Source organism: Anas acuta, chromosome 2, assembly GCF_963932015.1.
Source record: "Anas acuta chromosome 2, bAnaAcu1.1, whole genome shotgun sequence".
Classification (NCBI taxonomy): domain Eukaryota; kingdom Metazoa; phylum Chordata; class Aves; order Anseriformes; family Anatidae; genus Anas; species Anas acuta.
Genome location: NC_088980.1, coordinates 54,737,935 through 54,756,192, shown reverse-complemented (window position 1 = coordinate 54,756,192; position 18,258 = coordinate 54,737,935). Strand labels below are relative to the sequence as shown.

Here is an 18,258-nt window from a genome sequence, read left to right as displayed (position 1 = left end):
TACAAGCAAACATTCAGGTGGAAGGCTTCAACTTCAACCTGAAGGTATTATGAACAGCTTGGTACCCCTTGCAAGGCAGAATATAGCAACCAAATAAATGTGTTCCAATTTTTCAGCTCTATTGCACCTGTGTTTATGCAGATTAAACCCCTCATCAGAATGCACATAGGTGCCAGAAGCTGCATTGTTTGGCATACCATTAGAATTCTTACCTAACTTTGCCCAAGTAAAAGTGAGGTTTGTAATCTAACCTTCTAATCTGTAAACAGTAATCCTTGGTAGTAATAGACACATGTGAGGGCACTTTATCCCTTCTATTCTGAACACCTTGCTGCTGAGGTTTTCCCAGGGAGTGGTTATAGAAGGACACCTAAGGTTAGGGCTACACAGCTGTATAGTAAGAGATAGACATTCCTTGCAACTAGAAAATCAGTAACACACAAGAAAAAACATACAGCTGTAAATCATACAAAGTGCATACATTTTCATTACATCTTACTTGTATTACTCCATCCACATGCCTTTAATTTGCAAAATGTAACATATGGTATCATATGAAAAACTATGAAAGCCTTTAGAAAGCCACACATAGCAGCAGGTCACATCAGTACTGTAACAATTGGGCAGATCTTTAATTCATCTCCTGAAAGCTTCCCAATGTTAGCAAGTATGTAAATTAAATCAGTTATCAGCCATTTAATTTTTCATACAGGGTACCAACTAAACAGATTTCTAAAGCCTGAAAATTTGGCATACAAACTTAGCTTTTTGCTATAAGTCTATATACTCACTTACTCAGTCTAACGGGATGAGTTAGATTGCTGTTTGTTGCAGCTTGTTTTTCCTCTTATATAGATAGACATATAGTCATGAAACTACATTAAGCTTTTACATGTTGTAATGAATGCTGGCTTACAATGAGTACAATAGACAAATGTAAATAGAGAAATTAAAAAATAAGAGTGTGTTGGGTCACCACAAATAGTTGTATCATTCTAAAAGCTATTGATACTTTGGCTGTTAGAAGTTTTGAAAGAAATACTGGGAAATTTTGAATAAGTTCTGTTTCAAACAATAGTCAATTAATGTTTTTGAGAAGTTTTGCTCTTCGTGAAATTTTTTTCAGTTTTTTTCCAGTTGCTCCTTGTGTTTTCCATTAGAGAGAACAGAAGACGAGAGACAAATAAGAACACACAAAACTGTAATTAAATTATTAAAATTACAGTTCCATACAATTTTCAACAGATAACATCATGAATATGATTGAAAACAATTATAGGTAATAACACTAGATATAATATATCAGATATTTAGTTAAATACTAAAACAAGTATTTCAAAAGTACTTTATATGATTGATTTCTAAATATCAGTATTCATAACAGCAGTGCTGTGTGGACATTCATTCAAGGATGCACACAGAATCTTTTCAACATGTGTGCTAGATGTAATGTTTCTCCTGCTGCAGTTTCTATCCTGGGAAGGGGAGGACCAGGTGAAAGACACTAACTAAAATGAAGAATGCAGCAGAGCTCAGCTTTCTTCTCCTGCTAGAGTGAGAGGGAGAGTGATAGAGACGGGTGGCAGCATTTTCTCTGGGAAAGATGAAATGTGCCTTGCACCACCTTCAGTAGTTGTCATTCAGTCTTTTCCTTATTAGCAGCCTCTGATATGGGGAAGGATGACAAGATCCATGGCTGCTTTTCTGGCCTCAGGAGGCTGTTCCTCCTTGGGTACAGCCTACTTGTACCTACAGCTAGCGTTATGTACAGTATATACTACAAATGCACTGCAGAATGGAAATACAGGAAGACATTTTCAAATCAACTAAATGTTTTATGTCTTCTAGTAGGATGGCACAGTATAAAGTAATGCAAGCTCATGAATAACTTCTGTTTTTCTTCCCTCAACAATAGAAATTCATAAGAAGCTTTAAAATGTCATTAGAAAAGTTGTTACATGTGTTTTTATTGTTTCCCATGGAATTGTTTTCACTTCTAGAACTGTATGAACTGTTTTGAAAGCTAGCTAACACTTTAACAGAAGTTTAGCATGATTTACCTATGCTACTTTTCAGATTGAAGGTGGTTTCATCATAGACTAGTAGGTTTGCCACAGATGTGTTGCACATTACCCCTAGTGGCACGTGCAGTTTTAAAATACTTCACAAGTTACTGTGTTACTGATTAATCACAGATTATCTCCATGAACAGTATACTGAACAGTATTTGTGTGTGTGTGTGTGTGTTTGGTTGTTGTGGTGGTTTTTGGTTTGGGTTGTTTGTTGTTGTTCTGGCTTGTTTTGCTTTTTGATTGTTTGTTTTTGTCTTCCAAACTTCTTTTTGTAGAGTAAAGAGCTTCTCTTTGTCATATAATTTAATCTCTTTCCAAGGTTTCTGGTCCATATTACCTCCTTGATACAAACTGGTTTAGGGTTTTGCTTCTTTTCAAGCACATCTGGCTAGGAATTTCCCAGTTTGACAAGGTAATTGTGGGTTAAACCTGAGTACAATTTAGCTCCATGACTTTTGTTTCATGAGGTATACATGCATGTCTATCCCAAAAATTAATTATTACATGGTGGAACAATCTAGACATGGCTGTGGACTGGAAAGAAGAAAAACTTGTAATTGCAGAGGAAATGGCACACCAGTGGTTAGCCAGTGAAGTGCTTTCTGCTCTTCAATTTAACCTAGAAGGGAGTAGTGTCAATGAAGATGACCCTACTTGTGATGCCACCTTCCTAACATCTTCAAGAGAAAGGAACTTGGAGAAACAACAAGATTGTTGTCCCCATCATGTTCACAGTGAAAAGCTTTGTTCTGTGCAGCACTTCAGTCTCTAGCAAACATGAACTCATATGTGACTTGTTTGCAGGACTGCCTAGAAATTGCATTAGCACTGCCAAGTTCCCTTTGATCATGACATTGGCAGATGGCTTGTACTCTTGACAGTCAGTTTGAAAATCCTTCTTTATTTGAATGAGAAAAGACTCTTTATAAAGAAATTAAAATTTGGAATTTATGGTTTATATATATATATATATATTCACATTATCTATGAATATGAATACTACATATTCATACTACCAGCACTAACATGAGGGGATAATTTTACCAAAAGATTAAACCCACTCTTCCTGATTATGCGAAATAGAAGGTAAAATGTTTTCTTTTCCTTGTAGGAAGATTTAGAATTCCATATTTGGTGGCTGGTCTGTGCCAAAACCAGTTTTATCTTCATTGATATATCCTCAAAAACCTGCTTATTAAAATCCTATTGAAGCTTGATAGATAGGATAGATAGGAACAAAGAGGTTTATTTAAGAAAAATAAGAAATTAAGAAAATAATAAAGAAAAAATTTATACAAATACTCACTTGAATTTTGGGGGGCTTTACTACCAGATATTTTCAAATCTACCACATTACTGTCTTGTCATACTCACTGTAATTCTCTAAATGTTCTATGGTTGGTAGCAAGTCTTTGCTGATCCATACATCTTTTGAACAGAACAATGACAAACTAAAATAAACAAATTGTGATGAGACTTAATGCTTTATCTCATAACTCTAGTCACTCAATCCTCAAAACAAGAGCAGTGAAGTATAGTATATTTGAAATATGTGATATAAGAATATGATCCCATAATTGATGATTATTCTGTCACTGGTGATGACCCCAGACAACAGCTCACCCCAGAGGAGCTGTCAGACCCATGTCATATACAATCTAGTAACAGCAGTCCTAGCGTAGTTCTCAGAACAGACACTGTGCCTTGTGTGTAATCCAGCCAATGCAAAAGCTGACAAGAATTGGATCTGGTGGAAACTTCTTACAGTGGAGTGTTTTGATTTTCCAGTTCTCTGTAAACTTTATCTGTTTAGGCAGTGGTAGCTCCTGAAGAACAGGGGAAGCAGCCTTTACTCACAGTGAGCCTTTCTTGCTATGAAATGAAAAACTGGCACTAGCAGGTAGCCAGGAAAGAACCTCTTGCTTAGTTTACCAAAATGCTATCAAATCTTCCTACTTTTTCTCTCCTTTCCTTTCAGTGTGCACTGCAGAAAAGCAAAGAGTTTTGCTGTTGTTTTTTTTTTTTCTTTTCTTCCTCCACTCTCACCCCCTGCCTTATTTTGTTTTCCTCCATCTGCTTCTGCATTCTGCAGAAAAGAAAATCAGTGCTGAAATGAGTATCATATTTTTCCTGCAATGTTCACTGTAATGCTTATATGGAGACATTGAATTTTGCATTAGGTTTCAGAGAAAGCGAAGATTAAAGGTATGGGGTGAAACTCTAAAGATCATTGATATGTCGATGCTGGTCACATATTCATTGCCAGTTTATACTGTGTATTAATCCTTACTGTTATATTTCTAGAGAATTCTGATTTAACAGATATGAAGGCAACCAGGAAAATAGATTATTCTTTCTAGACTTCTTGTTTCATTGCTTGTCCTCGTAGCCCTTCTCCGCTCTCATTCCTGTTTAAAAATGATGCATGGAGCCGATCTAAAGGTTACCCTACTAGCAGTTTTCCAGCCCATTCTAGCATCACACTTGCCTTTGTAGAGTATCACCTCATAAAGACTTCATAGACATTCAATGGTCGGTGGTATCTGGGGCTTTTTCACTTGCAGAGGTTTCCAAATCATCCTATCTCATGTGTTTTTGTGGATTGTGCTGTTGATGTTTACTCATTTTTCTCATTCTACTTCTCATATGCTGTCCTGTACCTTCAAATAGGTGTATGGTATATAATAATACCATACACCTTTATATACATTATATACTCTCCAGCCCAGTACTTCTACAGTCGATGCTGCCCATTGCTCTCTATTTTAGCCAAGATTTCAGTCTCCCTTATTTCCTTCAGTAAGCATTACACTCTCCATTTTATTATTGTAAATAATCATCTTCCATGTATCAATGCCTTATTAAACATTATGCTGATGATATATTCTGCCTTTCTTTTGTTTAAACAAAAACAAATAGGTTAACCACAGCCATCTTGCATTGTATGATCATGTACCATAATAGTATGCTGTTAGCCATCCTCTTACCATTTCAAAATTAGTGCACTAGACTGCGATTTTACGGAAGGTCTTTTTTGTTTATGGTTGTAACAAGGATTTACTGATAAATAGATATTTTCAAGTAATCTCACGAATGTTCTGAAACATTGCCACCTTGTGGCTTCCAAAAAATCACCATCTTTAACAGTGCTTTTTTTCATACTTAGTTGGAAGACAAAGCAGTCCATTTTTCAAGTATAGTTTAATTTAAAATAATGTATGAAGGAAATATATTGCCTTCATTTTCCGGCTTACAGGTAGTATAAAAGAATCTCAGTAGTATTACACAAAGTCATTTTTCAGTGCACTAGGCTTCTTTTCCCTCTCATTTTTTTTCCCTTGCAGTTTCTGTAAGGAAACTGTAAAATGAATGTACAGTTTAATATAGGTATAACAGAGACCATAAACACACTAAGGTATAACAGAGACCATAAACACACTAATCTTTTAAAATTATGCAAGAGTAATTTATCAAGGTATAATTAGGTAGTGGGTGGTAATGTTTAAGATGTACTTTGTAGAACCTGATGACAAAGTAGAAACCAAATCTCAAGATTACATACACGAGCTGACTTTGAAACAGTCTCTAGAACATTTTTATGAGTGCCTGAAGCTTGTCTTCTCCAGAAAAATGAACAAATAAATAAATATGGTGGCACTTCCCATTTAAGAATTGTAATAATAGAAGATCTTTTGTTGGCTGCATAATCTAGTAGATTGGATTTCATTTTTGTGTTATAAAAATCCTTTTAAGTGTAGATGATCAAAATGGTTCTTTTTTATGTGAGCTTCTTTTCCTGTTTGCCATTGTAGCTGGACAGTCACTATATAAAAAAAAAAAAAGAATAAAAAACCATGTCAGTCAGAAAGCAAAGGTGCTAAACATATTTTGTTACATCTTTTTATTTTTGTTTTTGCTTGTTTTTAAAGTCCTTATGAAAATGTAGAAAGCAACAGGCCATGGGTATGCAGTCTTTCCTAAGTAATATGGGTTAGTACCTGGGGACAGGGAGTGTGAGGATGGACCATCAAGAGCTACTGCTTTCCCCAGCACAAGCTTGGAAACCACTGAGTCCTATTTTGAGTAATCTCTCTTCCAAGCCAGATATTGGGCCTGAATTCCCTGGTAGGTGAAGGCAGCAGGATCAGCAGTTTGACTGTAAGCAGAAGTTCAGAAGAAACATGACGAAGTTCAACAAGGCCAAGTGCCGGGTCCTGCACCTGGGGCGCAATAACCCCAAGCAGAGCTACAGGCTGGGAGATGAGTGGTTGGAGAGCTGCCAGGAAGAGAAGGACCTGGGAGTGATGGTGGACAGTCGGCTGAATATGAGCCATCAGTGTGCTCAGGTGGCCAAGAAGGCCAATGGCATCCTGGCTTGCATAAGAAACAGTGTGACCAGCAGGGCTAGGGAGGTGATTGTCCCTCTGTACTCGGCTCTGGTGAGGCCGCACCTCGAGTACTGTGTTCAGTTTTGGGCCCCTCGCTACAAGGAGGACATGGAGGTGCTTGAGCGGGTCCAGAGAAGGGCGACGAAGCTGGTGAGGGGCCTGGAGAACAAGTCCTACGAGGAGCGGCTGAGGGAGCTGGGCTTGTTCAGCCTGGAGAAGAGGAGGCTCAGGGGCGACCTTATTGCTCTTTACAGATACCTTAAAGGAGGCTGTAGAGAGGTGGGGGTTGGCCTGTTCTCCCACGTGACTGGTGACAGGACGAGGGGGAATGGGCTTAAGTTGCGCCAGGGGAGTTTTAGGTTAGATGTTAGGAAGAACTTCTTTACCGAAAGGGTTGTTAGACACTGGAACAGGCTGCCCAGGGAGGTGGTGGGGTCACCATCCCTGGAAGTCTTTAAAAGACGTTTAGATGTAGAGCTTAGGGATATGGTTTAGTGGGGACTGTTAGCGTTAGGTCAGAGGTTGGACTCGATGATCTTGAGGTCTCTTCCAACCTAGAAATTCTGTGTTTCTGTGATTCTGTGAAGATGGCCTGACTTGCATCCATTACAGGCCCATTCTCATGGGGTTGCAAGACATAATGAGCAAACATTTTCTTCATGGCCCCTCAGCAGGTCCAGACTGTAACTTAGTTCTCAGAATGAATTCTACTAGACATGCATATACAGTAACATGAGTGAACAGGGCTCTTGCAAGCAATGAGGTTCAACAAACCAAAGAAACACAAGAAGCCACAGCTTTGAGACAATGCTCCACTTCCTCTGGTTGTTTTTCTCCTGTATCTCAGAAACAATGGAGACTACTGTTTCCTTCGATGAAGTAATTTAAACTGACTTTAAGGAAGATTTCCTTTTTTGTTTTCTATTTATCTCATGTGATAATCTACAAGAAAAATAATTCAGCATGGAAAAGCCCATCAAGTACATCTAGTTCATGGGCCACCCAACTACACAGCAGGCAATGGGGAAGAGAGGAGAAGATGCTGGCTGTAAACATTAAGGCATTTTACTGTACTGAAGCCTCTTTTTCTGATGAAGGGAGAATGGGTTTGTAAATGATTTACAGCTTTCTAAAGGATTTTGAAAAATCTATCAGTCATTTCCCATACAGATGTCAAAATAAATAATTTTGTGCAATAGGAAAGGAGTGTGGTATTAGGCCGGATAGTATTGCTTGGGAAGCTGAATAAAATGATTATAAATACAGATGAAATTTTCAAAACAACATTAAGTCAAAAGTGTTTGGAAGAAAGAGTAAAATAAGAATGGTGATGGTTTTCAAAATAGGTGGGATGTTCTTCATTTGGAGAAAGGGGAAATAAATGTATTAAGAACACATGTTGGGGGCTCCAGTAAAAGTAGAGACAGAGTGTGGGTGGGAGAAATCATCCAGAACAGTGACAGGGATGAGAGAGGGAACTGTGCTGAGAGGCATGCCTTGGCTTCTCTGTATTGGAGAAAGTTGAAGAAAGTGTTGGGACAGAATAGAGCCTGCAGATGATGGAAACTGTTCCTTCAGCATTCTCCCTGCTGTCTGCTTGCTTGTTTACACTTGTCCTCTCAGGGAAGAGAAATCACAGGAATGCAGTACTGCAGTATACAGCCTGCCCTCCTTTCCTCTTTCCCTTCCTCCCTCCATCCCCCTCGCCTTCTCTCCTTTATAAAGGGCTTTTAAACAACTCCAAACTTGTGTGGGGTTTGCCACTCCAGCTGGATGCATATATGTCTGTGGGGCCTGATAGGATTTATCCCAGGATGCTCAAAAAGCTGGCTGATGCAAGACCTCTCTCAATTAATTTTCAACAGGCTTGGGTACCTGGAGAGGTCCCAGTTGACTGGAAACTGGCAAATATTGTTCCAATTTCCGAGAGGGGCAAGAAGGAAGACCTTAATAATTATAGGCACTTAAATCTCACTTCAGAGCCTGATAAAATTATGGAGAAGATTATTCTGGGAGTTACTAAAAAACACCTGAAGGACAACATAGTCATTGGTCACAGCCAACATGGGTTCATGATGGGAAGGTCTTGTTTAATAAACTTAATTTCCTTTTATAATAAGGTTACTTACCTACTTGACCAAGGGAAGCCAGTTGATAAGATTTTTGGGAGGGGATTTCAGCAAGGCTCTTGATATTGTTTCTCACAGTTTCTTACAGTATCTGTCTGGACAAAATGTCCAGCATACTACTAGTTAAAAACATAATATGATGGGTGAACAATTGGCTGACGAGTTGGACACAAACAGTTGTAGTAAATGGGGTTGCATCAGGTTGGCAGCCCATCACTTGTGCCATTTTGCAAGTCCCCACATTAGGGCCATTTCTCCTTAATGTTTTAATAAGTGGTTTGGATGCAGGACTTGAATGTAAGTTTGCAGATGACATTAAATTAGGAGGAGCTGTTGAATGCCCTGATGGTAGAGAGGCCTAGCAAATTAGAGGGCTGGGTGCTCACCTATCATATGAAGTTCAACAAGAGCAAGTGTAGGATTCTGTATCTGACATGAGGCAACCCTGGATTTATGTACCAGCTCAAGGAGAAGAGGCTAGAGAACAGCCCCATGGAAAGGGATCTGGGGGTTCTGGTTGATGGAAAATTGTATATGACTCAACAGTGTTCCCTGGCAGTCAAAAAGGTCAACTGTATCCTGGGTTGCATCAAGCACACCATTGCTAGCTGATTGAGGGGAGTGATTGCCCCACACTGCTCTGCACTGGTGCAGCTTCACCTCAAGTGCAGTTTTGTATGCCACCATATAAGAAGGATATAAAACTATTACAGAGTATCCAAAGGAGGGCTGCTAAGACGGTGAAGTGTCTAGAGGGGAAGGCATTTAAGGAGTGGATCACTTGATTTGATTAATCACTTGAGTAAGGAGGTCACTTGATTTGTTCTGATTAGAAAAGAAGAGACTAAAGGTGCTGATCTCTTCTCTCTCATGACCAGCAATAGGGGAACAGTGTGAAACTGAATCAGGAGAGGTTCAGATTGGATATTAGAAAAAGGTTCTTCATCAAGATGGTCACTAGGCACTGGAACAAGCTGCCCAGGGAACTGGTCACAGCACCAACCAGAGTTCAAGAAGCATTTGACAATGCTCTCAGATGTATAGTTTGATTTTTGTGTGGTCCTGTGTGTAGCCATGAGTGGGACTCAGTGATCTTTGTGGGTGTCTTCTAACTCAGGATATTCTTTACTTGTTGAATTGTGCCAAGGTGTCACTGAACAATTCCTGATTGGCTTAGTATGTACATTTTGACTTGACTTGAAGTCAAAGGAATGGATTTATTCCTTCTTATTTTCAACAGTTCTTCATTGCTGTGGAAGAATGAAATCTGGATATTTTTAAAGTTGTGTTCTATTCAAGTTTAACTGTCTTCATTAGTGGTGCAGAAATCCTCATTAATAGGAATAGGACAATTGACAGAGGCAGACCAGTTTGGCATTACAAATCCCAGGCTACATCTGACAGTTTAAAATAAAATTGTAATGAAAGACACTGTGAATGAAGGGGATGTAGGTCCTAATCTGTTAGTTTCTTTTCTTAGTGGGATTTCTGCAGGGAATGCAAAATCATTTTCAGACAATTACAATCTCATAAAAAATTATTATTTTTTTTTTTTATCATGTGATTTCACCTTAGATCATATTAATGCTGAGTGAAGATTTATAGCAGGAAGAGAGAGTACAAATTCCTAAGACAGCAGATGTTGTTCACAGTGTTAAGATTTAATTTTCTGATTAGAAACTAGCTGCTAAAAGCTTAAACTGTATCGTAGATCAGTGAGAAAGATGAAAATGTGGATACATTTTTCTCTCTACTAGCCCCTGTATTTTGTAATATGCCACATGTTGAGGCTTCCCCAATACAACTTCAGTTGTTACTAAAAAGAAGTTCTGCCACATGAGTGTTGGTTTATTCTAGTCAATGCTGTTGCTAATTGATTAGTGATCCCTGTCTGACTCTTGCTTTTCCTTTTTTTTTTTTTTTTCTGTCACCACCCATCTCCGCCAGAGGTGACAGCCACCCAGGCATGAATGTCACTACAAGTGTAACTGGCCTTGCTTCAGTACTGTCACTTGTTCCATTCAATTCACTATGCAGCCATGCACATCTAGTTTTCCTTTTGGTCTGATGTTCAGATCATTTTTTCAATCAGATCAGCCATATGGGAGCAAATGAAAAATCAGTCAATGATGGTAGGACCTACTGAATAGAGATCCAGATGAGAACCATTTCCCAAGCCTTCCAACAGCAGTATTTGGTATTCACAAAGTCAGTTTTACATTTCCAAACCTCTGAGATGTAATCATCCCTTATGATGACCTGGAAGACAATACCACTTTGCTTGACAGATGAGATATTGCCCAAAATAAAAGAGGCTTTTTTTTTTTAATAAAGTTAGATGCTGTCTTTCATTTGTATTCAGTGCTCTGATACCTTTCAATGTGAGTTTGTTTCTTACCTTTTCCCATCTGTTCTGCAGTGACTATTCTTTAGAGCCACACTGCTGATTCCTTTCTTGGCCTGAAAGGACAGCTCAGCTATGGCTGAGTCTTTCCTTGCTTGTTGAGTTTGAGGCTGCTATATTAAAATAACATTGAAATTGTAGTAATTTACCATTTCTTACCAAGATCTATTGCTAAGGCTATTTGGTTAACTTGAAATTCACAAATATTTAATTTCACCATATTCTGCAATATTCATGGTATATAAGTGAAAATAATAGGAAATAGGCTTAATTAACAATCTCTAGCCTCAAGTCCATATGCATTGCCACAAATACAGGAAGGATCATTAGTCTAAAATAAGAACTGTGGCAGTTCTGCAAAGTTTATCTTATCTCTTAGTGACATAAATAACCAATTCGTCATATTTCAGATGAAACTGTAAAATTAAAAACCCTTTGTGTGTTATTTGGAGTTTCTGTCTGGTAAAATGTGTGCATGTGAGCAATACAGCATATTTGCCCATGCAGATACCCTCTTCTGAGCGTTGATTATTGCTCCTTACTTCATGTGATTCAAATAACAGGATGATGCAGTTCAAACAAGTTCTGCACTTACGTGATGTGATATCTCACAGTTGCCATTCCTGTGGCTCCTGTTATATATACAGTTATATGAATTCCTTCAGTGTGTTTCCAGAACTGAAACTATCAGGCCTGATGCATAGACTTGTAACTACTCACTGGAAAAACAAAACAAAACAAAACAAAACCAAAACAAACAAAAACAGATCTATTGCATTTTGAATTGTGTTTTCTGTGTGAAAAGAAAAATTCAACAGGTATCTAAAAACACTTTACAACACCTAAGAACACCTGCTGCAGGTTCTACAGGTCCCTGAATACGGGCCAGAATATTTGGAATAACTACATAGGCATTTATAGTCAATACTGATGAGATCCAAAATATTAGAGGTCCTTTCTATGCAGGTCAGTGACACATGCTAAAATATCTATGTGGATATAGCAAGCAGAGATGTGTTTTAATAGGGGTTTGCACCAATGTGTTCTGTTAACAAGATGGCCGGAACAGACATTGCCAGACTCAATAAGATGCCATTAAAACTGCGCCTTTATTATGGTTATGCTGATTCATACTGTGTGGATAGTTCTGTCATCCATTCTCTCTGCTTAATAACCAGCTGTCATAGTACTTGTAATATAACATTTTTATTAGATTCAGAAGTAGGACACACAAATGATCCTGGAAATTCTTTCTCAGATAGATAAAAGCTACTAGAGATAAAGAAAGTTGCTACTATTAACATTGCGATGTTAATGAAAATTTTGGAAAATTATCAGTTTTTGCTGTCTCTTCCATTTCTGTGTAGCTCGTTTGTCTACTGATTTATTTATTTTGTGCAGAATATTTAAAAAGAATGCACAGTCTGCAGAAGTCTGAAAAAAATGGTTTATACTATTTATTTAGAGAAGGTTCTCAGGAAGCAGACTCAAGTAGGAATAAGTTGTCTAGTTTCCTAGTTTAAAAAAAGTTTAGTAATAGACAACATACTATAGCACAAAACTGATGTTGTTTACATTTTTTTCAGGAACGTCTCTTGATGAGTCTTTTGCCCAGGAATGTTGCAATGGAAATGAAGGAAGATTTCTTGAAGCCTCCTGAAAGGATTTTCCACAAGATTTACATTCAAAGGCATGACAATGTTAGGTAGGATTGATATCGTACATTAAATAATTTAAAGCAGAGAATGCTTAGTAAATATACATGCAGTTGTGATCAGGTCTTGGAACATAATAAACGATCAGTATAGTAAAGATTTGTCATTTATGGGAGAATGGGGCTGCTAGGAAGACACAGTAGTCTCAGGAGTAAATGATGACTTAATAAATGGCTTGCAATAGTAATGCTGGGAGGCAGGAAACTTTTAAAGTGAGTAGTCATTCTTTTTGTACCATCTTTCATTTTGAGTGAATAGAATTATTTAATTTGCATGGTAACAATAACACATTTGCATTTATTTTCCTGATAGTAAGGAAGAACTACATTTAGTACTATAGTTTTTCTGAGTAACACCATGGAAAGTGTGAGGTAAACTCAAGAAAATACATGTTTGTCCCCATTAAACAAGCATTCATCTTCAGAAGATGTTATTGACTGAGGCCCAATTTGACTTCTTGTTCTTGTTCAGTAACAGACTACCGTGCAAGTGGCCTCATTCATGCTGGTTGTTGTCAAAGTGCATTCTCATTTTCTATTCTCTTTGCCACTCAAAACAAATTCCCTAAAGGATTTGTCTGAATGGTGTTGTTTTATGATAATTCCTCTAGTTACATTTTCTCCAAGTGCTTCCACACTAAAAACAGTTTCAAAGAGGTACCATCCTAGCTCTAAGCAAGGTGCATCTCCAATAGAAGATATCATAGAACTGTCTTCTCTTAAGATTTTCACTGTCTGCTCATGTGGCAAAGGCGTAAACTCCATCTCACCTATCCAGAAGCAGTTTCCTCTTCTTGGGGTTTAGCCCATCTGCCATTGAGCTGACTGTAATATTTGCAAAGACCACTTCTAGTGACTAAGATGCTGCCACTAAAATTATCTATGTCAGAGAATCAAAGATTACTGTAAAGGGATTATGTAGAAGACTCACAAATCAGGTTGGATTTGTAAACTGTAAACAAAGCATTATTGAATTTATTCATTAAAAACACATTTCTTTCCAGTGATTAAATCTTACGTTATGTTAATCATCATCGCTACATACAAAAAAACTTGGTCTTTAACCACCAACTTAAAATTAGCTGTAAGTGTACAATACCCCAGAGATGATGCTGCACAGTTGGCATAGTTGGTTATGGGCTTCAGTAGTTCTCAGTTGCCAAAGTCAAGGTTGTCAGGCTTGTGAATTCAAGACCAGAAAATGAGCTGTCTTTTCATCTATTTTTCCTTGTTTATGACTCATGCTTTCATACCACTGTCACCCCACCAACACTGTTTGTCTCTTTTTCTATTTCTTGCCAATCTTTTTTCTTTGGTTTGCAGTGGCCTGCTTATTTGCAGTCACTTGTGCTAATCTTGTCTGCTCTCTGCTAAGTTTTTGTTGCTCAGGTGCCTCCTACTGTCTTTGTTTGTCTCTTTGGTAATCAGATTGCTCATATACCTATAAAAAATTGTGTCTGGTTATGCCATCACAGTGTTACAAAATATGTTCATCCTACCGTTTTTTGCATTTATATTCAGGCTTAATGCAAGCCAATGTTGTCCTGGTGAGTACATTTATAATTTACATGCATAATAGGTCTTTACTTTGACTACAGTGTGGATAGTCTTCTTGAACTCCATTATTTTGCAACTGAACTGCTTAATTATAATACTTCTGAGTTCTCTGTTGTGCTGAAGTCTTTTTAAAAACATAAACTCAGGAGTTATCCTTTTCTGCATGACACGGTATTTCACATAACCTGTAAGGATGTTGTGGCTCACATATTGCTTCTATGTAGAGTTCATCAAAGACTTTGAACTTGAATACGTCCTCTGGGGAGGTGAATTCATTCTCTGGCATTAGAAAGATATTTTTGAGGTAAATGGAGAAAAAGTGATATGGTCTCATTTTAATGTGAAAGATCCTTGGGGAAGAGACCTGAAAACAGGAAATCTCATCAAGTATACAGTAAGAAACTATATAACTTATGCTCTTAATGCAACTATCGCATTCAGAAAAAAGATAAGAGGGGGAATACTGCCCTAGTAAATACTTAGCAAGCTGTTGCTAGCAGGTCCCAATATACCGTTGTTATATACGGAGTGGTGACTCGTGTCGAGAAAATGGTTGGTATTAATAAAGAAGGGGGAGATGTGGGAGTGTGGCCATGGGGGTTGGAAAGCCCCGTGGTTGATGATAACATCAGACTCTTAACGATGAGGCCATCAGGAATGTAAAAGAGTTTAGAGGGAACAAAGAAGGGTGATTCAAGAGACTCCATGCAGTCTCAGGTTTCTTGTTCTCCAGCCCTTAAGGCATGGAAATTTCTGGGTGTTTGCCGTTGCTGTTATTTGCAAAGTTGTATGACCAATGAAAAGTTGTTTTTGAAAAGGACTTCTGTGGGGAGAAGGGTATAAGAGAGGAGCCTGCCCTCAAGATAAAAAAAAAAAAAAAAAAAAAAAGGCAACACGATGTGATGAAGTTATGTCATCCGTAAAGAAGCAGAAAGAAGGAATGAAAAGGAACAGGCTAGCAGAACAGAGACCAGGACGAGAACAGGCACACTGATTGCCTCATGGAGATAGGTTCGGCCAAACTCAGCAAACTGCTCAAAGAAGCTCATACAGAAAGTCACTGGAAATAGGCACACCGGAGCTGGAAAGAAGCTCAAGCCGAGAGAAGTGGACCCGTGCACACAGCTGCCCCTCGCTGGCAAGCAGCTGCGCATTATGGGGAATGGAAACAAAGACTGTCCTGGTAACCTTACAGCTTATTCTCCTTATTAACAATCAGGCAGTTCATGATCCTGAAATATGGGACCAAACTGAGGTCAAGGTGTGGGACTATGCAACTAAAAACGACAAGGTTGCAGTGGGATTGCTCGGCACCTGGCGAGCAATTTCTGAGGCCTTAAAGAGACGTGGGGTGGTTTGCCAGACAGTGAGGGAGCTGCAGGCTCCTTTACTGATCCGACTGCTACGCCATGGGCCCCTCTGCTGCTACAGCCATCGAAGTCTTTTGCTGTTACGCCCCCTGTTGACCTGGACGTGCCTTTTGACCTCTATTGACCTTGAAAAGGAGATGGATATGCTTTTCTTCGATCTGGAAAGAACGGGATACGTAAGGCGTGAAGGCTGAGTTGCTTGACAACTTAAAGCAAGACATATTGTTCAAAAGGAATGGAAAATGGAGACTGTTAAGTCACGGAACTTAAAAGATTGTTTGTTACCTTTTGTGGTTGTATAGGCATACTCGGGTTTAGTATGTAAAAGCAATGTTCTGTATATTTAGAATGTTTGATGTTTGTGTGTGCATGTTGGTGGAGTGTAGACTCCCTGCACACCCAGCGCTGTTTACTTGCTTTTTATACTTTTTATAAATATTCTTTTATAGATATTACTAAATTCAGAGTGAGTTGTATCGTCATTTATAACACCAGTTTCACCCTTAGAGATGTGTGACTCTGCAGATTTAAACAAGGAAGGGGAACTCTCTGCACATTTCACCCTGACACCAGCGTATAGGACAGTCCTACCCTTCAGGAAGTGCAACTGGGTGTCAGTGCCAATAATAAGATGTGGACCTTACCTTTTTAAGGAGATGGAAGCAACTTTTCTTCTTAGTAGTGGCAGTTCAGTCCTGTACTGGGCACATCTAAGACACCATACCTGTATTCTCATAACTTGCCCTTTTCATACCAGGCATTCTATATTTCTAAATTCCTGGAGTTTCAAACCCCAAGGCTAGGCAGTGGAAAAGAGAAGATATGCTGTATATTTATGCTTCTTTATTGCAACCCTTTTTTTTTTCCTGGCAAATATCTGAGATTGTCAGAGCGTCATCTTCTAGAATGGATAGACTGAAGGATATAGGCATGAAATGAGTAAACTGCATGATTTTTCCACTCAGCCTATTAAAAAGGAGAAGGAGGAGGAGGATGAGGAGGAGGAGGAGAAAGAGAAGGAAAAAAGGAAAAGGAAAAAGAGGAAGAGGAAGAAGAAGAGTAGAAAGGAACCATGACCAACAAAAACTATTTACATGAAAAACAATAATGAGAATTCATCTAATGTTTTATTTTTCTTTCTTCAGTAGAAGCATTAAAATCCTTTATCAGTTCAAGATTTCTATGTAGAGAGGGAGCCTTACTTACTTTATATTTCCATTTGAGATGGTTCTAAGGTAATCAGTGAACACAGCCCATAAAAAAGCACTAGATGTATGGCTCTACATGTATGTATGGATGACAGTGTCATCAAAAGAACTTGGAAGGGCCATAGGAACAGCAGTAGTTTGTGGGAAAATTTCTTTTCTTCTCTAAATCACTCACATTTAGATAATGAAAAATACCTGCTGGGGAAGATATGTATCAACTCATAACCTGAGGAATGTCTTGTTACTCAAAGTGCCAGAAGTGAAGAGGGTAAAACCTTGAACCCTCCATGTTCCTCCAGTTTCAGTGCTTAAACTTTCATAATTTAGTTCTAATACAAGCAGATTCTTGTTTGCACTATGTTCACACTTACTGCTTGAGCTTTGCAGAAAGAAATACTGATGGCCCACTATCTAAAATGTCATTTGTCCACTTGAGATACTTATTTTCTTACAGTGCAATTGTTTATTTTTCTTCCAGATTTTTCATTTTTAAAATAATTGTTCCAATATTAGAATTTTGTTTAAATGAACTCCTGATCACTTTCACTTGTATATTTTCTCTTCCTGACATTTGGTTTCTCATATGTGGTAGTTTTGTCATGTTTTTCTTGTAAATTAAGTATAACATACAGAAAATACTTTTTTTTTTTTTTCATTCTCTCACAATCCATTAACTTTGGAAGAGCATGGAAGCTCTCTGTTCAGCAGCAGTTTCATGTCAAAAGAGAAATATCAGTAGGCCCAAATTTACATCTGGAAGCAAGACAGTGGTACAATAAAAAGTTTTTATTCATATCAATGTGTTTGTGTGTGTGCAGAAAGGAACAAGAAATATTTCCCAGATAAGATAATCCCCCATGTTCACTTTTTAAAGGGTAGTGCTTAAATCAGAAACTATATATCTATGGAACCCTCCCAAAGAAGAGGTCACGAAGAACTGTCATAATCTGGTGTAAATCAGTCCTTTCCCAACACATTCTTCACTGTACATACATCTCTGCTTCTACATTTTGTGTGGAATACCTGAACATTATTCAACAATCTTGAAGATGTGATGTTTTTCTGTCAGCCAAAGAAGAAGTGAGGCGTTTGTTACCTTGTAATGTTTTTGGACAGAATTGTTATACAGTAGGAAATTAATGCATATTCTTTAAATGGAAAAAAAAATAAAAGAAAGAAAAAAATAAAAAAATATATAATGTAAAACGACACATAAATACACTTTCAGAATTATAGTGTGAACCACATGAGAACATTAGATTCAAGCCTTAGGGTGGAAAATAATCACAATCAAAATAACTTCTGATTCTCATAAGAAAAAACAAAAACAAACAAACAAACAAAAAGTAGTTCATATGCAGTTAAAGAGACATTTCAGCATAGCACAAGAACTATCTTACAGGGGTAACCCAAGCC

The 18,258-nt window shown here is 38.0% G+C and overlaps 1 protein-coding gene across 2 annotated transcripts in view; it reads left to right on the top strand.

Annotated features, from left to right (window-relative positions):
- The window catches only part of ADCY1 (adenylate cyclase 1), a 160,601-nt gene that overhangs the window by 51,859 nt on the left and 90,484 nt on the right, over positions 1-18,258 (top strand). For both annotated transcript variants that reach the window (XM_068674818.1, XM_068674817.1), the window contains one exon: positions 12,580-12,698. In XM_068674818.1, coding sequence (XP_068530919.1) covers positions 12,580-12,698 — 119 coding nt within the window. The remainder of the gene's footprint in view (positions 1-12,579; positions 12,699-18,258) is intronic.